The 23,702-nt window shown below is 40.2% G+C and overlaps 1 protein-coding gene across 3 annotated transcripts; it reads right to left on the reverse strand.

The window, feature by feature from the left end:
* Window positions 1-414: 414 nt before the first annotated feature.
* Window positions 415-21,715, reverse strand: SLC18A1 (solute carrier family 18 member A1). Of its 3 annotated transcripts, XM_047092162.1 has the most exons (15): window positions 21,592-21,715; window positions 20,351-20,714; window positions 19,696-19,754; window positions 17,011-17,094; window positions 15,763-15,855; window positions 14,106-14,195; window positions 13,814-13,857; window positions 11,478-11,538; window positions 11,299-11,394; window positions 4,634-4,712; window positions 3,681-3,732; window positions 2,136-2,199; window positions 1,757-1,876; window positions 1,404-1,537; window positions 415-528 (listed from the first exon to the last, which is right to left on the reverse strand). In XM_047092162.1, the coding sequence occupies exons 1-15, from the start codon at window positions 21,713-21,715 to the stop codon at window positions 415-417; spliced, it is 1,578 nt and encodes a 525-aa protein (XP_046948118.1). The 3 variants fall into 3 exon arrangements, with proteins under 3 accessions (XP_046948118.1, XP_046948119.1, XP_046948120.1); XM_047092163.1 differs by lacking the exon at window positions 11,299-11,394; XM_047092164.1 differs by lacking the exon at window positions 1,404-1,537 and having other exon boundaries at window positions 440-528.
* Between the last annotated feature and the right edge of the window lie 1,987 nt (window positions 21,716-23,702).

A 23,702-nucleotide genomic window follows, 5' to 3' on the forward strand; every position in this document is an offset into this window, starting at 1 on the left:
TAATAGATGAAATGCAGTTTGTCATTTACCCCATTGGTTTCAGGGGCACACTGTGCTCAAAGCTGTTTCAATGGAATGAGTCACTCCTTGCAGAATCCACCACAGCTAAGTTTAATCAGGCTTACAACAGCTTAGGAGAAAGCATAGCTATGTCCTCCCATAAAAGATGGGCCAGCTGAGGTAGCAAAGCATTAGAGGAAGAGCTATGGGTTACGTTGATAAGGAGAGAACCGGGGAATGGCACTCATGGAAGTCGGGGGTAGGGGGAGTATACTCAGGGGAGAGGGAAGTAAAGCCTGTTGAGCAGCCCATAGAGATCTCATGATTAGGGAAAGAGGTGGTCACTCTTTGGTCACTGAAGTCCAAGGCTCATGGATCGAACATGTGACAAGGCTCAGAGACCACTTTCTGCTGCTACTGCTTACTGCCAGGCTCCTCGTCACTGTCTTCTCCCAGAGGAAATTCCCTTGTGGGCTTCTGAGTTGCACATATCCAGGTCTCCATGGGGCAGTCCTGGCTCAGAATTGCCTGAAGCAAGAGTCAGGAAGAGAAATTACTGCATATATTTTACCAGTCTCCCAGTTCCCTTCCCTCACTAGCTTACTCAAGTCTAGTATTGTTCGGGAAAGACTCCGGAAATGGGGTAGGATTCTTTTTCTGCTTCGTTTACAGGCACAGGCCTCCCAAGGCACCTAGGTGTAGCAACTCTAGTCAAGAGAAATATCTGGAATGCTTTTAATTGAATCTTAACAGTGGTAATACAAGCTATAGCAGCGAGTCAGCTGAAACTGGAACAATCCCCTATCAGACCCCTCTGTCTTCTTCCATCCCTTTGAGCAGCCCCCATATCCATCACTAAGCACCCTTAGGGTGCTCACGCTGCAATAAAAGGAAAATATCTTATTAACTAAAATCATATGTTGTGGTTCTCTTCCCTGGGTTTTGTACTTTAAATGATGACCTGGTAAAGATAATGGCAGACAAAAAAAAAAAAAAATATATATATGTATATAAAATGGCAGACATAAATTAATGAATTAATGAATGAATTAGCCTGGTGGAATTTTGCCTTCTTTGCGGAAATAATTTGGTAACTCATATTTTGCTAGTAACTAAAGTACAGGATGCTTTTGATGGCCCCCACATCTAAGCTTCTCATTGTTCTTCTTTACTTAGGACCCTTTTTAACCACCCGATGTAAGAAGCAAAGTGGTTATATAGAAAAGGGAAAATAAGGAAGAAAACAAAGGAAAGATAAAGGTGAAAATTAGATCAGAAAACATGGCAAAGCAGAAAAACATTCAAAGAGGGAGGAAATGGCATAGGATAAAAACAATGTGAGAGAGATATGGAAAAAAAAACCGCAGATTATTATTTTTTTAGCAGCAGTCAGAGCCCCTTACCAGCTTTTCCTCCTTGGCTGGGGGGCTTCTCAGGTAGTAACAGAGAGGAGCATACATGATGTTGATGACCCCAATGATGACCATAAGCCAGGGGAAGCCAATGGCATGCACAATGGCTCCCCCGGTGGATGGGCCTGTGAGGAATAAACCAAATTTACCAGTATTTATTGAGCCTTGATCACATAGAAGACACCATGCAAGGGGCAATAGGTGACCCAGAGGATGTCCTGAAGTCAAATATCTCCAGAACCTTAGGAGAATCAGCCTTCTGACTCTATTTCCAGTTGGTAAACAGTAAATAAGAGAAAATGGGAACCAGGTCCTGGGTGCTCCCTTCTCCCCTGCCAACATACCTATAGCAAAACCCATGCAAAAAGCTACATCAGCTATGGCATAGACACTCCCATACACCGAGGTATGACGCAGGTCCACCAGGTGTCCCATGATGGGCATCACAGAGGAATCCACCATACCTGTAGCCAGAGGAAACAGGACACTGTCAGCTCTACTCACAGTCCCTTCCCTTTTTGTGGCATCTTTCCTTCTTATTCTCCTTTAGTCTTTTTATCTGCTATCCTCCCACTCAGCACTGACACCTATTCCTGGTAGGAGTTAGAAGTCCACATCTTTGCCAGCTGCCCTCCTGCTCCTTCTGCCTTTTCATATACCTCCTCTTATCTGACCCAAAGCCAAAATTCAGGAGGTTCTTATCTCCTTTAAAAGTACTCTTACCTATGGAAAAGCCAAGTCCTGCATTGGGGCCAATGAGACCAAAAATATTATAAGCCAGAGGAACCTGCAACAGGGAAGGGAGAAGAGTTCATCAGGAGTCCAGCTGAATCACCACAGAAACAAAGGGTTTTCATATGAAATGCATTTATTAGCCATGTGCTATGTACCACATGTATTATCTATCTGGATTCTCACATCTCCTTATGAAGAAGAATCTTTACCTCCAATTTAAAGATATGAAAGCTAGATTGGTGCCATTTGGATTAAACATCCTATCCAAAGTTAAGATCTAATAAGTGGCAAGATTAAGTCTAAACCTCAAATTTGACTCCATTATACTATAACAGTGCTTGAGCTTCTGTTGAATGAGCCCTCCCCCTACTTTAACCACCGCCCACCCCCCCTGCCCCAGACATACATTTCTGTCCTCACTATTCATTGAATAGTGTTTCCTCCCTTTTCTATTAGGAACATTCAAAGGTTTTAGTTAAATTCTAACTTGGTAGCCACTGGAGCAAGACAAAATACACCAACAACGAATTACCCATAATCTAGAGGGGCAGGTGGCATGTTTGGGGTGCTATATCAGCAAGCTTGTGAAACTCATTATTTTGCTTACCAGTGCTCCACTGAGAGCCTTCCTTTCCTCTTTTGCTGATTCCTTACCTCCCTCTCTCCTTGAGCATCTGTTACCTACACCTGCCCCAAAACATTAACCCCTCAGAGGTTTAAAATACCACTTAGATGTTAGTGGCTAAACACAATTTTAAGGATTATTCCCAAGGGGTATTTGTATTTTACCAGCAGTTGTCTTAAGATTTACTGTGGGCTCACTATGTGTCAGACACTGTTGCTATTTATATGGACAGCCCTATGAAATGCTAACAGAATCCTCTCTACACAGATGGGGATACTGAGCAAAAAGAGGTGACATATCTAGCTCAAAGTCACACGAGCAGCAAGTGGAAAATCTGAGAATGAATGTGGAGCTCATGTTCCTGATCAGGACCTCCAGCCTTTCTTGAACACTGTATTCAGTGCTTTACAGCTCTAGTCTCATCTCCCTCAAGCCTAGGAGACAATTGTGCTGATGATTCCCATTATGGAGAGGAGAAAATGAAGGTTTAGAGAGCTTGAAGGGGGCTCTTGAAAATAGGAAAGCTCTTCTTTCTTTCTTTTTATACCAAATATTCTGGCACCAGAGCCTGCAACTCAGATGATGGTTCCCCTAGGGTCCTGTCATGGTGGGATGAATAAATTGAGTCATAAAATTCATCACTCTGTTGGCCCCAGAAATAGATACCAACTTGGATAGTTTCATGTGCCCATACATAGGACCTCAGACCTCTGGCTACAGCTGCCCCAATTACACTTCCTCCCTCCTTCCCTCCTCCTTTAATGGGATGCCTGATGGCATCTCTCCCAGTTTTCAATTCCTACCTATGCAGAAACAGTCCTGCCAACAATCATTGCCAAGTTAACCCTCTGTTCATTTTAAAGAAAATGGTCTTTAAATGTCTCTCTCTCTCCTAGACTTATACTTACACAAAGCAAGCTGGTACCTATAACCATCATCCCAATCATGGAGCAGAGCCACCTGGAAGAAAAAAGCCATCAGCAAATAGTGCTAAAGGGAAATATTCCTACCACCCCTAATTCCAGGAATCCCTTAGGATGTGAGAAGATGAAGACATCTCTATATGACTTGTTTATAACCAGGTGAGAGATCTTTCCCTGTTTTTTCATTGCCTTCATCTATTCCAGGCTCCATATCTCTTTCCATAGTAGAAGCAGAGGAGGTGCAACGGAACATAATATTTCTTCCTCTAGAAGAGGAATCAACTTACTCAGAATGTACTTGCCCCTTGGTAGTAACCTTCAAACTTAATTCATGCTACTCCCAGTTCACACTATATCTCCCCTATTCATATTTTTTTCTGGTCTTCAAGGTTCATCTCAAAAGCCACAGAAAATACCATACTTCTTTCCTTTTCTGACTTCCTATAGCAGGGGTTTTAAGAACTTATTTTTTAAATCTTTATGCTGAGCTCCAAAGATAAAATTAAAGCTGTTCTCACTGTAGTTGAACAGAATCCATACTCATATTTTTAGCCCTCAACCTTTTCCACTTGATGGCCTCTGAGGTCCCTCTAGAACTCTCTAGGGATCTATGGAACACAATCTGATAACCACTGCCCCCAAAGTACTGAGCTTTCTCATGACAGTTCTCTGTGGGGTTATTTTAGCACTTCAACTAGACAACAAACAACTGGAAATAAAGGTTATCCCTCACAACCAGCTCAGGGCCATCCTTTCTCTATATTGTCCTCACCAACTACCCACCCTCATCCTCCCTGTGGGCAGCTTTTATCTATGTGTACTTGTTCTAAACTTTAAATATCAGAGAAGCTGTTCATTATCCTAAGCTCAGGGACAACCTCAAAAGGCTCTCTCATCCTACATTCTTTTTATTCTCCACAGATTCCCAGGTTACATACCGACCCATCTTGTTTGCCAACACACCAAAGAGGTTGGTGCCAATGAGGTAGGACACACTGGCAGGCAAAAAAGCTAGACCTGTGGAAAGACAAAGGTCCTCATCTTAGGACATTCCCAGTTAACTATTATATAATTTATTTCCTACAAGACAGTTAAGTCCCCCTATTACCTTCAAGGACCCCAAGCCACTTTGTTTTGTGGTTTGGAGATCCTTGTGCAAACCCAGAGAAGTTGACATAAGGCTCTCACCTCCATTTTCCTCAGGAGTAGGGCTTTGTTTAGCTTTAATACAATGTGTTCCAAGCTCCTCACTTAAACTTCTTGAAGAATGGCTCTAATGAGCCATTCTCATGTATAAAATCCTTTTGATTATCATCATAAGATCATCAGCATTAGAGAGAGAAATAAATATATCTTGGGACGTGAAATTCCTGCCTTGCTATTCACCTTTCTTTCTATTGCTCTGGTAATGATCTTGGGTATGTTACTAAATCTTTCTGAGCTTTGGTATATACATCTGGCAAAAACAAAGCTATGACTCTATCATACCAATTTACACTGAGAAGTAAATTGTATAATGTATGTAAAAGTATTTTGTAAACTGAAGCACCAGCTACATTGCTTTCTCTCACTGTAGAGCCAGGTGGTTTAGATCATGGGCTTTGGAGCCACACAGTTTTGGGTTCAAACTAGTTTCGCTACTTTTTAGCTCTGTGACTTTGGGCAACTTACCCTCTCTGAGTCTCATTCATTCATTCAGTTTACTTTTAATGAGCTTTTACTATGTCTCAAGTGTTCTAGGATTAGAGGGGGTAAATAAGATAGACAAAATCTTAGCTTTTGGAGAGTTTACATTCCAAGAGAGGGGAGCCAGAAAATAATAAACACACAAACAAATGAATGAAAAAAGATAATTTTGTAAAATGATAAGTTCTGTGAAGAAAATTTAATGTGGTGACATGGAAGTGACCAGGAACAAGGCTAACTTCAGTTTGGGAGTTGAATGCTTTTTTGAGGAGATGACATTTAAACTGAGAGTTGCAAATCAAAGCAGAGCCTTCAAAGCAGGGGGAAAAACACATCTAATGCAAATACCTTAAAGAAGAAACTATTTGTCTGTTATAGAAAAAAAAAAGGAAGTCTGTGTGGCTGAAACACAATGAGCAAAGTGAAGAGTGATAAAAAAAATGTAGGTCTATGGGGGAATGGGTTAAATGGGTAATGGGCATTAAGGAGGGCACTTTTCAGGATGAGCACTGGGTGTCATATGTAAGAGATGAATTACTGGGTTCTACTCCTGAAGCCAAGGCTACACTGTATGTTAACTAACTTGAATTTAAGTAAAAAAAAAAAAAAAAAAGAAAGAAAATATAGGCCTAGAATTTGGGATTTATTCCAAGTGCAATGGGAAACTTTGGAGGGAAACGACATATTTTAATTTACACTTTTAAAAGTCCTCTGGGGGGCGCCTGGGTGGCTCAGTCGGTTGAGCGTCCGACTTCAGCTCAGGTCATGATCTCTCAGTCCGCGGGTTTGAGCCCCGCGTCGGGCCCTGGGCTGATGGCTTGGAGCCTGGAGCCTGCTTCCGATTCTGTGTCTGCCTCTCTCTCTGCCCCTCCCCCATTCATGCTGTGTCTCTCTCTGTCTCAAAAATAAATAAACATTAAAAAAAAAAAAGTCCTCTGGTTGTGGTTAGAAGAATGGGATCACAGGACAAGCATGGAAGTCAGAACATTATTTGTAGAATCCAAGAGGAAAGTGACAATGCTTCAGCTTAGAGGTCACAATAGAAAGAAGTGAATAAAATCAGAGGTGTTATGGTGGTAGAGTCAGTGGAATTTTCTGTCGGATTGGGCGTGGGCATAGTGGGAGTGAGGGAAAGAAAGAAATCAAGGATCACTCTTTTTTGTCTTAATTTGGTGTACTACTTAATTTTGTCTTACTTAATTTGGTAGAGGAAGAGCTTGGGGGAAAAAACATGAAAGGTTTGAAATGTGTATTAAATATCCAACTGGAGATGTCAGGCTGTGAACATACAAGTCTAGACTTCCAAGGACAGATCCTTAGCACAGATATAAATGTTTGACTCATTGGTTTATACATGGTTCTTAAAGCCATAGGGAGGGCTGGGATCACCTCTGAAATATCAGATAGAGAAGAATAGAAATCCAAGGTCTGAACCTTCAGGGACTCTTAACTTTAAAAGTTAGCAAAAGAAGAGGAGCTAACAAAAGTAATAAGAAGTAGCCAAAGAAGTGGTTGAGAAGGGATGGAATGCAGAAAAAGAAGAAGGAGAAGAAGAAAGAAGAGGAAGAGAAGGAGAAGAAGGAGGAGGAGGAGAAGGAAGAAGATAAAAGAAAAAAAGGAGGTGGAAGAGGGAGTTGAGCGAGGGAGGAGGAGAAGAAAGAGATGGAGATGGGGGGAGGAGGAAGAAGAAAAAGTAGTAATAGTGGTGCTGGGGGCAGGTGGGGGTGAGGGTGGTGATGGTGGTGATAGTGGTGGTGGTAGTAGTAGTAGTATTAGTTGTTGTGGTTGTAGAAATAGCAGCAGTAGAAGTAGCTTGGCCTCTGAAGGAGTTGGGATGCTTCAACCATAAACAGAAGGCAACGAATGTGGGTACAAGTGCAGGGAATATGTGAGTTCCTATCTCATTGCTTCTATTTTCTCAATGAATAGGAGATGAGAAGGATGAAGGTAAAGGAATCAGGGTACAGAGGAAGTTTGAGTGGATAAGAGTAAAATTATCATTTCAGAAAGTTGGAAGGAGAACAAAACTGGGGACTTAGAAAAATGTTGTTGGGTAATATGAAAACCTACTTCAATTTTTGTAAAGTAGACTCCACAACCAGCAGTGAGCCCAATGCGGGGCTTGAACTCATGACCCTGAGCTGAGATCAAGAGTCAGACACTTAACCAACTGAACAACCCAGGTGCTCCTATGAAAACCTACTTTAGATTTGTAGCAATAAATATAAGGTTAAACTGAGAGCCTAGTTGTGTGTTTTCCTACAGCCCCAATCCACTACTCATGTGCAGACAGGGAGTGGGAAAACAGATTGGCTTAACCAGAATTAATGCTGTGCCAGCTGACAACCCTAGAGGAAGAGAAAGGCAAAGGAATTAGCAATGCTTTCAAAGGAGTAACATCATGATGGAATCCAAGCTGAGTAAATGAATAAGTGAGGATATGAGAAATGATGGAAATAGGAAAAGAATTGAGGCCAATGGATTGGTGAGCTTAGAGTAGCCAAAATTTGTTGATATGGAGATATTAGAATACCTGAGCAGGGAATATGTAAGTTGATAACCTGAAAGCTTGGAATTGAAATTTCAAAGGTGATACAATTAAAGGTTTGATTGGTTGAGGTGGAGAGGAGAAAAAAAATTGCAAAAGATTATTGTAAGAAAGTAGATTAAGGAATAGGCCAAGATGTTGGTAAAGTTCTCCACCTGGATATTGAAGCCACCAAAAGTGGCTATAGGTGTAAAGGATAAAAGAATATTAACCAGGTATTGACAACTTTAATGAATGAGAATGGGTAAGTAAGGGGTCAATAGGTGATTGCAATGAAGAGAGGTAGAGGAGGGTATAATATGATGACATGATCTTCAAGGGAGTTTGGGTCTTTGAAGGAGAATTAAGAAGAAATGATCCAGCAGCAGCAAAAGTAATCAAAGTCTAGAGGAATGTGGACTTCCATCAAGAGGGCTGGGAAAGGGTGTTCTCAGGAAACATTAGGGTTTCAGGGCAAGAGAAGATGAAGGAAGTGTTTGGAGAAGAAGATGAAGGCACTGGGACACATGTCAATGACAGGAGGTTCTACAAAGCCAGGGAATTTTTGGAGGGGAAAATAGACAATTGGGTAAGATTAAGAAATTTCTTTTTTTTTATTCAAGTTAGTTAACATACAATGTAGTCTTGGCTTCAGGAGTAGAACCCAGTGATTCATCTCTTATATATGACATCCAGTGCTCATCCCAAAAAATGCCCTCCATACTGCACATATGAAATATGGTGTTAATAATAATTCCTACCAGATGGGCTGGTTGTGAGCTTTGAGATAATGTATGCCAACCATTTTTCACAGTGTCTGGGACACAATAAGTGCCCTCAGAGCACCAGCCTTAACTTTTAACATCATAACCAGTGAGTAGCAGGATCAGGACTTGAACCCAGGCCTTCTCCTTCCGACTTCCTGTGTCTCCACTACCCATACCAGTGGTGTGAGAGCACAGATGGCTCTGGCATAAGGGACTGTAGAGAATGCAGTGTGAATTTCTTCAAGTCTCACTAGGCTCTCTATGCCTTTCTGTAGCTATATGAAGCAGTGTTGCCTGATGGAAACTGTCATGATGATTACAATTAAACCCAAAGTACAACAATTCACCAGTTACTGGTCAATGGCTTGTTTGACTTTAATATTCTCTTCAATGGGGTGAAAGTGAAGCATATATTAGTGTATTTGTCTATTTGTACAGGGCAGCAAAACTTTACCCAGTTGTTTATTTTTAATTGCTTTTAAAAATTTAAAAGTATACCTACTCCATTTTTTACCTGAGATCTGGAAATGAGCATCTCTAAGAATCCCACTAGCCACTTAAATACATCTCCTTAATATTGCTTTGAATGACATGGAATTTTCTAAATGAGATTTTCCTCAACTAACGTGGCTTGTTCTTTAGGATCTGGGTATAGGTTGTATTTCAATAGTATTTTGTGCAAAATAGGTGTTACAAACTATATGTCTACAGACAAACATATATTTTTCACAGCATATCTTCAAAGGAGCAGGAAATTACACATATCTGTGACTGTCTAAATAATTTCTAGAAAAATAATGATGAAAATAATAATTTTTATTTGCTGAGTATAACTATCCTGTATTCTATGTACTATGCTAATCCCTTTAGAATACATAGATCTATTTAATCCTGAAAACAACCCTGAAAACATCTCCCTTTTTACAAATGGAAAAAAAAAGTGGTGTGAAGTGGTATGAAGAGGTTAAATAACTTATCCAAGGTCACAGCCAGTAAGTAATCAGGATTCAAACCCAAGTGGGCCTATCTCCAAAGCCTGTGCTGTTTCCTCCACTTAGAGTGCTGGGTCACTTAAAAAGTGTCCGGTCACAGACTACAAAGCACCCTCAAAACTGCTGTCTCCAACTCCTAACAACCATGAGAGGTTGTCTCCATTTAGTGCAATATTTTTTAGTGTGGTCACTGATAACACATCAACATCACCAGGAAACTTATGAAAATGCAAACTTGATTCTGTCGAATTTCTGGGTGGGGCCCAACACTCAGAATTTTAACAAGCTTTCCAGATGATGTGAGACTTTTTGAAGCTAGACTTACAGATGCAGATAGCATTGAGGAAAGTTGTAAAGGATGGTGGGAGACAAAGCCTTATTGGTGTTTTGACTTACTCTCCAGAGGGCTTTCTGCTGCAGCCTCACCTCCATAAGGGACTGTGTGGAATTAGCCCAGTGAATTTCTTTTGGTGTCACTAGCCTCTCTATGCTTTTCTGTACCTAGAGGAAATAGTGGTCCCTAAAAGAAACTGTCATGACAATTACAGTTAAACCCAAAGTCAACAATTCAGCAGTTATTGAAGGCTGGTTTGCTTTTCTCTCCTATAGGGTGAAGAAAGGCTGAAGAGGAGTTGTTCTGAGCTGTATTTGCCCACCTGCATCAAGAGCCTGAGCCAGCAGAGCCTTGGAGCAGAGGATACTTTTCTAGTACAAGCACCAATTCAATTAATTGTCATGGTCAGAGGTAGTCGCAGCCCAGAAAAATTCAATTTGAGGCTAGGAGTGCAGCTTGGAGCCTTGCTTAGAATTGTCCCCTAAAAAATTAGATTTAGTGCTTTTTATCGTATACTGAATTTTATCAGATTCATATCAACTTCCCCTCTGGTCCCATAAGCTTCTCCTCTCTACAGTGACTGAATGACATGTAGCCTTCTATGTTCCCTTTTCTTAGGCTTCCTGAACCTAAGCTCATCTAAGCTCAGATGAGTCATGAGTACCTCTCACCATGAATCAGAGGAGGCTAGAGGCCTTTCTCTCAGAACAACATACTCCATAAACACCTTGTTAGAGGTAAAAAGATAGCAAAAGGGTAATCTAGAGGAAGGAGAGTTGAAGAGAGAAAAGTGTGGATGTTAATGGTGGTGCATATTAATATTCCACAGGTGCAAAGCATTTCTACAAATTATAACATGTATTCCTCATATTACCCTTTGAACTAGACAGTATTCTGATGCCCTCTTCAGAGATGAAAAAAATTATTCTCAGAAAATTGATGTGGTTTGCATAAGTTTGCATAGCCAATCAATGGAGCTGAAATGAAAACTGAGGTATTTGACTAAAAATTATTGATCATTCTATGACTTAGCTGGGCATGTTGACTCCATAGCCCCTCTCAATCCCTCCCACCCCGCCCATCTCAGGATGCTTCTTGGAGGTACTGCCTGGCCACTCAGGCTCAATTTATAAGTATGGAAAGAGAAAATACAAATAAAAAAAAAAAGAAAAGTGGTGACAAAGGAAGCACATTGTGACCCTGAAGACCTGGACCTGATAATGCTTCTCAATTACCTGAGAAATGGCCATGGCACACACCTCTGGCCAAGCCCAAGTTGGGGAATAAGGTCACTTACCTAACTGCCACTCAGGGGAACACATGGTCTGCATCATCCAGATGGGCAGTGTGGGCTCCAGCATGGCCACTCCCATGTTAGCAAAGCAGAGGGATCCTGGAGAGACATTTCTGTGAGCTCCCATGGCTACCCTGAAGCCCGGACTCTTCCTATCCCAAAGGGAGGCATTGTCAGCTTACCTGCAGCCACCAGGATATAAGGGTCTTTGAGAAGTGTAAGGAGTGGAGTCCCCTTGGCACTCTGAGGACATGCACAACAAAAAAACATCCATTTGTACAGTGTACATCTCTCCTATTTTCATAGAATCTGAGAATATGCAGACAGGACCTTAGAGACCATCTATGTCAGCTCCTTTACTGAAGAGAGCAGACACACAAGTTAAAGGAGATAAAGTGACTTGCCCAATGTCACAGAGTCACCTGGCAGTTTACCTCCTGTGTGTAAGACAGACAATGTAGTAGTCATAAAGAGTAGGACAACATATTCCATACATGATTCCTGCCTTCAAATGATCATCAACAATATGAGAGTGGATTGTCAGCAAGACCAACTTTGGACAATGGATGTCTGGACTTCTGGTCTTGGGCCTTACCACTAGATCTCACTGGCATTAATGTTTGCCCTGGGAGAACCACAGGCAAAGTACTGAATCCCAAAGGTGAACACAGAGGTGATAACTTAGAAAGCTTCTCAAGCATTCTGAATGCTTTATTCTAACCATTTTGAGCCATACTAGACAAGTGTAGCAGAAAGTGTTTGAATATCTAGATTAAAATGTGAGCCTATGGGCACCTGGGTGGCTCAGCCTGTTAAGCGTCCAACTCTTGGCTTTAGCTCAGGTCATGGTTTTGTGGTTCTTGAGTTTGAGCCCTGCGTTAGCCTCCACACTGATGTGCAGAGCCTGCTTGGGATTCTCTCTCCCCCTCTCTCTCTGCCCCTCATCTGCTCATGCTCTCTCTATATACCAAAATAAACTTTAAAAAATAAAAATAAAAATAAAATAGAGTTTTAAATATTCAGTTCTAACTTCTGTCTACCCCCAGCAAATTTTTATTCCAGCTAAACTCAGTCATTCCATCTTCTTCCCATTCATTCAGTGGGTTATTTTTGCCTAACTAACTTCGTGGTTATTTTTGCCTAAACTATCTTCCTTCTCTCTACAGGTCCAAATCATCCAAATTCTACCCTTCTTCATAGTCAATCTTAAATAGCTCCTTCTTTTCCACAGTATTCCATGACTCAGTAGCTGGAGCTTCTCCCACTTTCAAACTTCCTGAATTCTGTGCCTTAATCCATGGTGCTAACTACATCTTATCTTGTAATAGAATGAATAGTTTTGGTATGATAATCATCTGTGCATACACACAGGGGTAGATTGAAATATTCAGAGATATTAAAACTAAATATATAATTCAAATTAAAGAGACAAACCTAAATCATAAAATACACATAAAGAAGTCCAATAAGCCCTTTGGCCCAAAAATTCCACCTCTAGAAATTTACTCTATAGATTACTTCCAATGTAATAAAAACGCATATACATAAAGTTATTAATTGTAGCACTATTTATAATTGCAAAGTACTAGAAACTACCTAAATGTTCAAATCTATGAGATTGAATAAAATATGGTACATGCACAATGGCGTTTCATACAGCCAGAAAAATAATAATTGAATTTTTTGCATATCTGTAACATTACCATCTAAGTCAAAATTATTGAAAAAGATATTAAAGGAAAATAATTTCTCCTCTCACAACACTTTTGACACTGAATGTGGGAACTTTCACCAAGCAACTATTCAGTTCTTTGTAGGCACCAATTGGTTGTCCTAGAATGTAATTCAATTCTGACACTAAGTACTTGGAGTTAGCACAGACCCCACAGATTAACAACTTGGTCCCGCAAGACTGCCCCCACTTCAGATCCCAATTGCAAGTAGTGTGTTCCCATATTACCCACACTTCTGTCTGATGTGGCTATAAAATCAAGCCACAAGATCAAACTTTCCCACATTTTTTGTATTTACTTGTCTTTTATTCTATGTGGTTTGATATGAATTTCTCAGAGCCATCTTTGGCTTGGGGTCAGACAAATACCAACTCTGATATTTAATCATGATAGGATGATAGTGTGCAAAGATGCTCTTGGTGGAGAGATTGAACAGCATCTAAAGTCTTCTCTAGCTCTGAGGTGTTATAACCATGAATTCACAGGTCCCAATGTCATTGCCTCTTGTTCTGAGTTCATATATATAAATTCTGTAATGTTTCTTTCATTTTTCATAAGGTCCTTCCTCCATCTTTGTCCAACATCAAACCAGACTCCCTCACCATCCCCAACATTACCCTAAATATGGAACTATCTTGGAATCCAGATATAGTTCTCACTTTCCATCACTCCACTCTTCTTCACCTTTCTTCTTATGGTTTGACAGGGATGATCTAGGGGAGACTGGGTCTCAGCACTTAACCACTCTATATATCCCTTGGCAATGGAGCTTGGTGCCCTCTTACCTCAGGAGAGACTTTGGAAGGCTGTAGGATACACAGCTGGAGTGCTAAGAAAGAAAGTGGCAGAGAAAGGGATAGTTTAGTTTGTCCACTGATTATTTGGAAACTCCAGTAACAGCCATACTGCTATTATCACCCTATCATGTAGAGATCTAACTCTCTGAATTTCTTCCTTCTTTCCAAGAATGGGGCAGTCCTTGATTTTTCAAGTATGTCAAGACTGACACCATAGCAGAGTACATTGCCAACCTGATTTAAGCTATCATCTGTCTGGTGATCTCTTATGGTGACTTACCTCCATTTAGTAGTGCCAGAAAGGCCAATATAAGGAAGGGTGAAGACCGCCCAACAAACACATACATCAAACTTCCAAAAGGAGCTCCCACTGGAAAGGAAAAACAGATTTCAGAGGTAAGGGTCAATTCCTAGTTGGCGTGATTTGTCCACATATATCCAATGAGATTTACCAAAGCTCTCCTAGGCACTGAGCTCCACATGAGGTTCTGGGGATTCAGAGATGAAGAAGACCCGGTTCCCAGGGGCTTACTTTCAAATAGAGAAAATGCATGTGATTGGGGTGGGGTGGGATGACCCAAATAATTAGAACATGGTGAAAAGTAAAGTTCAACAGGAAAGTTTCAATCTACAAAGTGCTGTGTAAACACAGTGCAGTGAGTTCAGGTGGCCACAAGGGCTTTGTCAAGTGGATAATACAGGTGGGGAAGAAGCATAAGTGAAGAATATTGAGGTGTCATAAAAGAGACTGTAGTTGGAGAAGAAATAGAATGAAGTCAGTTCAGTGTTCAGTCACTAGAATGTGAGTATTTGGGAGAGAAAGAGTAGAGGTGGGGAATGTTGATGCCAAATAGTCAAGTGCCCCATATATCCAGATAAAGCATGTATTTGGCCTTGTGAGCTATGGAGAAACATGTTTTTTAGCAGGGAAGAAATGCCACCAGCTCTGGGCATAGGACATTTTTTCTGGTGGCAACTTGGGGGAAGAAAGGAAGGTGAACGAGATCAGGCAGTAGGCTGGTTCCAACTGAGATGTGATGAGGAACCAACCTTGAGGAAGTGGCTATACAGAATATACTGGGCTTATCCATTTGAGAGTGAGAAGTGATAAAGGAGACCAAGATGAACCAAAATTTTAGCTTGGGTGGGAAAATGGATATTAACAAAGAACAGGGTTTTTGTTCCCTCTTCTCCCATGGTTGTGGTGGGAGGTGGGGTATGGACCAGGGAACAGACCTTTGGTGTTTTTCCCTCAATTAGATTGCAAGGAGGGGAGAAACAATGTGTGAGGCTTCTTACCCATATCCCCTCTGTCCTAACATTGTGCTTGGCATGAAATAAGTGCTCCGTAAAATATTTGACTTGTTGGACTAGTCAAATGAATCATATGAGAGATGAACCTCAAAGGAAGTATGTTACAGCTTGGGTTTTTAGGCCAGAAAACGTGAGTCTATATCCTGGCTCTGGCATTTTCTGTATGTGTAATCTTGGATGGTTGCTTAAACTTTTTAGTTCTCATCTGTATAATGAAGACAATAATTCCTCCTTTATAGTAGTGTGATGACTAAGAGAGATTATGTCTGCAATATATTTAGCACAAAATCTGTCAAGGAGCTCCTTTCATTTTGAGAGCACTAGCCATGTGTGGAAATGGAGGTGAGACAGTGGCTGCTAACATGGGTATATTTGCTCAACTTGAATAGACTAGGTTTCTGGACCATTCCCAGGCCCTCATGGGCTATTAAGCTTCTTAAGGGGAAAGAGACTTTGCCTTTTTTGGGAAACATTTCAGAAGGACTCCACATGTAATTGGACAGAAAAGGGAAAAAAAATACTGTCTTCCTTGAACTTAGAAACACCTGCCTCCTGGAGCCATCTTCAAAGAGTATGCACTACCCTCCCCTCTGAACCTAGATTTGGGTCCAGGTTATGCTTACTCAGCACTCCCAAAGCCAGGCCCCCCAAGGCAATTCCCATGGCATGCCCTCTCTCATAGTCATCAGTGTAGACACTTGCCAGCATCCCAAGACCTGAAAGAAGAGTTACATAATGGAGTTAGCATACAGGAGCCCTCTGTCTGCCTCTTTCACTGAATTCTTGGTCTATTAGTTCTTAGTCTTCTATCCCTATTATATCTTCAGGGATCATCTTACCTAGAGTTCCAGTTTGAGGGTTTTTATAAAACTTAATGCACAGTACTTTATAAATACTGTCCTCACTGGTCCCCCAAACTCTCACATTGCTGTCTCCTTCTGCTCACAATACTGTTGGAAGTTTAAAAGTCTCTGGGAAGGGTAATACAGAATACCATTGTCCATTGATTCTGCATTTATTGCATTTTATCATTCCCTACCTTATTTTCCTGAAGGAATGTATATGAAGTAGGTCAAAAAAGGAAAAAATCTATAAACACAGAACACTATTCTATTCAATGGAGGTGCTCAAGGAAGACATAAACAGAGTATGTGGAAGACAGCATGGGTTGGGCTTTCAGGTCAGTTATTCATGTGAAAAATGGCATAAAATATCTACTTCATAGGATTACATTAAATGTTGTATTTGATGATACTTTGCAAAGTGTGATAGGGTTACTGGTAGTATTCACATTATTCTTTCTATAAGATGTTAAGAGGGGGACAGAGAAAAGACCATAGAGTAGCATTAAATACAAACCTGGCCTACTGCATGGTCTTACTGGGCTTACTTGGACCTAAGATGGCTATATCCAAATATTATCAGAGGAAGTTATGTCAGGCTTAGGTATTTATAACACTGCCAATAACTACAATTATATTGTTTTTGTTTATTCTTTTAATGTTTATTTATTTTATTTTTGAGAGGAGGGGGAGGTGGGGGGGGTTGGGAATAGAGAATCCCAAGAAGGCTCCATGTTGTCAGCATGGAACCTGATGCAGGGCTTGATACTACAACTGTGAGATCATGACCTGAGCCAGAATCAAGAGTTGGACACTTAACTAATTGAGTCACCCAGGTGACCCAATTGTCTTGTTTTTGAATCATAATTTCTTCCTACTAAGATACTTTCTTATCTATTCATATAAATCTTATAGGGTCTGAAGATGGTAAGAGATGTATGGGTGTGTGTGTTGTGTGTGTGTGCGTGTGTGTGTGTGTGTGTGTGTGTGTGTGTGTCTGTGTGTGTGTGCATAAGATGTCAGTATTACCTGCAACAGAAGAAAATGAGGATCCAATGCCTTGAAGGGTTCGAGCCACAAAAAGTAGGGTATAGGTACCAGAAAAAGCAAACACTGAGTAAAGAGAACAGCAAGAATGCTCCAGTTAGCAAATTGTCTTTATCCCTGGCCACCAGAAAATATGCCCATGATATTATAGATATAAGCCACTAAATGTATGTTTTAATAAAGCATGATCACTGCTCTCTGTTTTTGGAGTTGTCTTTCTAATCTCCTATGCCTTATTTAGGATTTAATTTTCATTGACATGAAAACTGAGAAACCACAGAGACATAAACCAATTCACCACACAGTGGATGGAAGGCTGGATTTCCACATTTCCTGTCCAAAGCTCAACATCCTGTCCATTGGAATCATGGCTGTCCAAAAACTTTAATGGCTTTAGATCCTACTTCTCAATCCTTTATATTCAACACCCACATTTGACCTTTGCCATTGTTGGGCTCCATTGGGTCATCTAAAGTGAGGGGACAAAAGCTATGTGTAATTGAAGGACCATTGGCATTGGGTAGAAAATAATATCTTGTGATCCAATCAGGTATTTCCTCTTATTTTACCTGGAAGATCTTTTAACCAAATCAAACCAGTGAGTATGTGTTAAGTAATACCAAACACACATCTATCATACAGACTCTGTAGCAGATGTGAAATAAAGAAAACATCCAGTTCATGCCCTTTAAGAGGTTCAGCCTACTCAAGACTAGCATACAAAAAACTGAGTACCAAATAGAAATACATTATCAAAAACTAAATTACAGGGTGTTGGTGGTAAGCTTGGTAAATCTAGACATGTCCCACCCCCATTTCAGGACAATGTCCCTGAAAGAAAGAAGACTCTCTCCCAAAGTATTTGAATCAGCATAATTTGAATACATTTACCCTTTCATTACAGATGTGTTTGGTTGTTTGCGGTCTTATAATTTTCTTCCATTACTTCCTGACGTGATCACAATCTCTCAAACATGCATGGACTTGGTTTCTCTTTGCTGGCTTTCTAATGCCTTCTCCTAAGCTTTCTGATTTTCAGTCTGCTCAAGGTTGGCTATTCCTATTTTCTTTGAGAATGGAGTTACCAACTTGTTACAGTTTGCCAAAGACTTTGCATTCTGGAAGGCCCCTGAATCTCAGGCAAAATAGAATGGTTGGTAACCCTATGTAGGAAAACCAAAACAATTTCTTTCTCACTTTGCCCCCAAACATGGTCTGCCATTTCACTCCTAATTACATTAAGCATAGGTCTAAGCTGGAGGCCCTTAAGGGTAATACTGGGCATCAGCAACCTCTTTTCAGTATTTAAAAAACCCTAAAGAGATGCCACATAAAATTCTGTAAAGACCAAACATTTGTTAGAATTAGGCCAATTCAGTATAGCAACACTGGTTATAACATGGAAACAATAATTATTATTTAATTGCAGAGAATCAAGCAAGGACCTTATACTAAAGAGTTTGGGATACTATAGCATTATCTTATTTTGCAGGGTGCTTGTTTTATCTCCCCAGACACACATCATAAACCTCTGGACTGGAACCATGTCATTTCATTCTTTAACTCCCCTCAATGGCTTTTGCCATCAAGACATAATATGTGTGCTCTACAAATTTTTTTGGTGAGAATTATGGTCTCATTTGATAAAACAGAATCCTATTCATTTTTAATCTATTATGTGGCATGGACTGAGATTCTACAAGTTCAATAAACATTTCTAACTTGAATTTCCTCATTTTCTTTTATTTAGCTAGAATTTTCACAAGTAAGCTGCAGTTCTCAGAACTTCACACATCAAGCTTCTGCTCTTTGCAGCTTTCCAACCCTGAATGCAACAAATTCCCGTTAAGCATTGGTTGATAAGAGTTAAGCCCTATGCTGAAAGGGAAGAAAACTTGAAGAGGGGCAATAGAAAAAGCAGAAAAGTAACAAAAAGGTGATAAGAAAAACAGGAGAGAGAAGGAAATAATGTTACTGGAAGCAGAGTAAGCAGAGGCAAGCTACCTTCTCCTGTATTAACCTCCCACCCCCCTTCATTCCTTCTTATTTTAATTCTCATGGTCAATTTCCAGACATATTTTGTTCACTTACTGTTTTTATTCCATCTCTATTTTATTAGAACATTTATATTATACTGGATAGACTGTTTTTCTTTTTCTTGTTTTTTTTAAACAAAATTATTTCTCTAAGCTATAACCTTTAATGTCTTTACTTGAAGGCAGTAGACTCTTTGGTATTATCCAGTTGCTATTGTCCAATTTAGATTCTTTGCTGGTGGCCCTTTACCTTTGTGTATCAAAATAATACAACCTTTCCCCAAATATGGGAGGTTTGTACTAAACTCATTCAAGGGACTACTGATACACACACACACACACACACACACACACACACACACACTATAGCCCACCTATTTAAAAAGTATTTACAATTTTCCCCAGCTGATGGAAGCAAAGTGTCTTTTCTTCTATAGCAGAATATACAAATTCCAAGTAGAATGATTTGCCACTACTGCTCTAGTACCCATACCAAAAGCAGCAAAATATTTAAATCAGTGTCAGGCTATTTAGATACTACCTAGCTAGCTTGACCCTACTCTATTGTAGTGCATGTGATAAAATCAAAGGTAATCAATGAATGAAATAAAAGATGAAGCAAATTACTTACTAACTGTGGAGAGAAACAGGATAACAAAGCCAACAAACATGGGGATGTGATATCCAATCCTAAAAGAGAATTAAAAAGAAAAAGATACAGTCCCAATAGGCATCCATATACTTGGACTATATATTTTTTTCTTATAATTGGGAATAGAAATGCAGTTATTGAGTACATGGAAAACATGTCTCTGAATGCAAGTTTAGAGATGAATATGACATATGAATGTGTATAAGCAAATAAACAAATATGCAAATTTACCCAGAGACCAGGGCCAAAATCTTTTTTTCCAGGAAGGATGCCCTAGTCAGAGTATATATCCCTTTGAAACATCAGGGTAATCCCAAACACTTCTAACAAACCAGTGTTCTAAATTGTAGTAGTCCTGCCTTTGAGATATGTTCCAGAGCACTGAAATAACATCAACAGTATACTTCTGACCACTGGTTCTTTTCTTGGTACTCAATAGTCATCACATCATTAAGAAAATTTGAGCTCCATGGCATTTCATCAATACTATGTTATCCTTTGGGTAAACAGCTGACTCCACAGAGATAGACAAGTGAGTTCTTTTCTTCCTCTAACTACCTTTATGATACCACAGCCCATCCTCTTACTTCTGAGCCAGTGAGTACCATGTAGAGCACTGAACTTATTGAGATACCTGTTGATGAAAGGTCCCACGAATGGGTTGACCAGAAGTTGCATCAGAGCCTTTGAAGCAAACAGAACCCCAACCCGTATGTTCTCTTCCTCCAAAAACTCTGTGCCTTGCAAGCAGTTGTTTTGTTGTGCTGGGATGGCTTCAGTGACTAGAGGAGGGATGGTACCAGAAGTGCGATCTGTCCATGCTGTGCCACTGGGTGCACTTTGTTTAATAGCCATGGTGTCATTTCCAAAGAAGGAGAAGATTGTGGAAAAGGCACGAGGAGTAAGGACATGCTGGGAAACTGTGGTGGTGCCAAGGTGCAGAGGAGTGTTGATTTCTTTGAACTCTGTGGCATATAGGAAGTTGGGTACAATGGGCACTGAAAGTCAAGAAGGACAAGTGATGAGGGCTAAGGATACTTTTTAATGCTAATTGGTTCAAAGACATTACTATAGGCTCTATATCATGCTCCATGTGACATGATTTGAAGCCTACTAAAAGACTGTGCCATCCAAATTATCCTTTTAGATTAAGTAAATTCCAACTAACATAAAATTGGTCACATTACTCCTGGATTCTGTATGGGCCAATCACCTACTCACTAACATTTATTTTTATTTTTATTTTTTTAATTTTTTTTTCAACGTTTATTTATTTTTGGGACAGAGAGAGACAGAGCATGAACGGGGGAGGGGCAGAGAGAGAGGGAGACACAGAATCGGAAATAGGCTCCAGGCTCTGAGCCATCAGCCCAGAGCCCGACGTGGGGCTCGAACTCCCCGACTGCGAGATCGTGACCTGGCTGAAGTCGGACGCTTAACCGACTGCGCCACCCAGGCGCCCCACTAACATTTATTTTTAATCACAAAATCATTATTTATGGAGTTTTCACAATTTTTCTCAAACATACATACAGAGAGTGGGGAAATTTTCAACTCACCAGATGCTCACTTTCACAGCTGCGGTTGAACAAGGCAAGCTTTGTCTTACTGTTTCAGCTTTCATACAGAGATGGCAAAGAATGGAGATGGTAGGGTCAGGGAGGTATAGTGCAAGAAGGTCTAGCTCTGGGATCAGTTGGACAGAGCTTGAACCCCAACTTAGCATCTATTAGTAGGGAAGTCACAGAACACTTCTGAACCTCATTTGCCTTTTGTGTTTTTCAAGTCCACTCACTGCTAAATTTTAGCAGGGTGTGTGCTCCCTGCTGGAGCCCAGAGCAAATTAACCCCCAGGGCAGAGACATCCAAACATACCCACTACAGTAAGTAGCATGTTGTCCAGGAGCAGAGCAACAAACACCACCACCAGTACCAGCTTCCGGGATTCTCTCCTCTCCTTTAGCAACTGCTGAGGAGCATCCCAAACTATCCTGAGCATGGTGAGAGCTGGGCTGAAGGTGTCTTCTCCAGTTTCTTATGGAAGGTCCTCTTATAGCTATAGGTCTTCTGCAGCCTTTACAGAAGAGGGGAGAAATCCTGCACAGACAAGTGGAACTCACTATTAAAATAAAAAAGTGCAAATAGTTGCAGATACTAGAATGGTATTTGAACCATTTCCATGCCTGTGTCTCTGTTCACTTATACATCTCAACAATTCTACTGGGTTCCTGGAATGCCTTATAAGAAAGCACTGCTTACCAGCTTTTTATATCTGGAATTCTACCTAGTATATTTTTTTTCTTTTTTTCAAATTTTTTAAAATTTTTATTTGAATTCTTTATATATATATATATATACATATATATACATATTTAAATATATAATATATTAAAAATATAAATATTATTCTATTTAAATTCTACTTAGTTGCACTAAATACAGTACAATGTTGGTTTCAGGAGTACAATCCAGTGGTTCATCACTTACATACAACACCCAGTGCTCATCATAACAAGTGCCCTTCTTAATACCCATCAGCCTTCTAGCTCATCCCCCACCCACCTCCTTCCAGCAACTCTCAGTTTGTTCTTTATGAGAAAGAATCTGTTATGGTTCATTCCCCCTCCCTTTTTCCCCTTTCCCATATGTTCATCTTTTTGTTTCTTAAATTCCACGGATGAGTGAAATCACGGTATTTGTCTTTCTCTGACTGACTTATTTCACTTAGCATAATACTTTCTAGCCCCATCCATGCTGTTGCAAATGGCAAGATTTAATTCTTTTTAAAAAATTTTTTAGGTTTATTTATTTATTTTGAGAGAGAGACCACAAGCAGAGGAGAGACAGAGAGAGATGGAGAGAGAGAATCCCCAGCAGTCTCTGCACTACCAGTGCAACACCAGGGCAGAGCCTGATGCAGGGCTCAGACTCACAAACTGTGAGATCATGACCTGAGCCAAAGTCAAACGCTTAACCAAATGTCAAACTGAGCCACCCAGGTGCCCCAAGATTTCATTCTTTTTGAATTCTGTGTAATAATCCAGTGTGTGTGTGTGTGTGTGTGTGTGTGTGTGTGTGAGCATGTGTGTATCACATCTTCTTTATCCATTTATCAGTTTATGGACATTTGGGCTCTTTCCATAGTTTGGCTACTGTTGATAATGCTGCTATAAACATCAGGGTGCATGTACCCCCTTTGAATCTGTATTTTTATATCCTTTGGATAAATACCTAGTACTGCAATTGCTGGATCATAGGGTAGTTCTGTTTTTAAATTTTGAGGAACTTCCATACTGTTTTCCAGAATGGCTGCACCAGTTTGCATTCCTGCCAAAAATGCAAGAGGGTTCCTCTTTCCCGATAGCCTCACAAACACCTATTGCTTCTTGTGTTATTAACTTTAGGCATTCTGATAGGTGTGAGGTGGTATCTCATCATGGTTTTGATTTGCATTTCTCTGATGATGAGTGACATTGAACATCTTTTCATGTGTCTGCTAGCTATCTGGATATCTTCTTTGGAAAAATGTCTATTCATGTCTCTGCCCAATTTCTAATTGGATTTTTGTTTTTTGGGTGTTGAGTTTGAGAAGTTCTTTATAGATTTTGGATACTAACCCTTTATCACATATGTCATTTGCAAATATCCTCTCTCATTCCATAGGCTACCTTTTAGTTTTGTTGATTATTTCTTTTTGCTTTGCAGAAGCTTTTTATCTTAAGTTCCAGCAATTCATTTTTGCTTTTGTTTCCCTTGTCTCTGGAGACATGTCTAGTAAGCAGTTTCCATGGCTGAGGTCAGAGAGGTTGCTGCCTCTACTCTTCTCTAAGATTTTGATGGTTTCCTGTCTCACATTTAGGTCGTTCATCCATTTTGAATTTACTTTTGTGTATGCTGTAAGAAAGTGGTCCAGTGTCATTCTTCTGCACTTCACCATCCAGTTTTTCCAACATCATTTGTCGAAGAGACTGACTTTTTTCCATTGG

This window comes from Lynx rufus, unplaced genomic scaffold (genome assembly GCF_022079265.1).
Source record: "Lynx rufus isolate CCGP_SWC_20201006 ecotype Redwood Valley unplaced genomic scaffold, mLynRuf1.p SCAF_3, whole genome shotgun sequence".
In the NCBI taxonomy this organism is placed as follows: Eukaryota; Metazoa; Chordata; class Mammalia; order Carnivora; family Felidae; genus Lynx; species Lynx rufus.

Coding starts and splice junctions, on each gene's coding strand:
- SLC18A1 (XM_047092162.1), bottom strand. CDS start 21,715: ATGCTCAGGATAGTTTGGGATGCTCCTCAGCAGTTGCTAAAGGAGAGG. Junction 11,539..13,813: donor CTTCCAAAGTCTCTCCTGAG/GTAAGAGGGCAC, acceptor GCATGTCCTCAG/AGTGCCAAGGGGACTCCACT. Junction 4,713..11,298: donor TTCCCCTGAGTGGCAGTTAG/GTAAGTGACCTT, acceptor GTCTTTCCACAG/GTCTAGCTTTTTTGCCTGCC.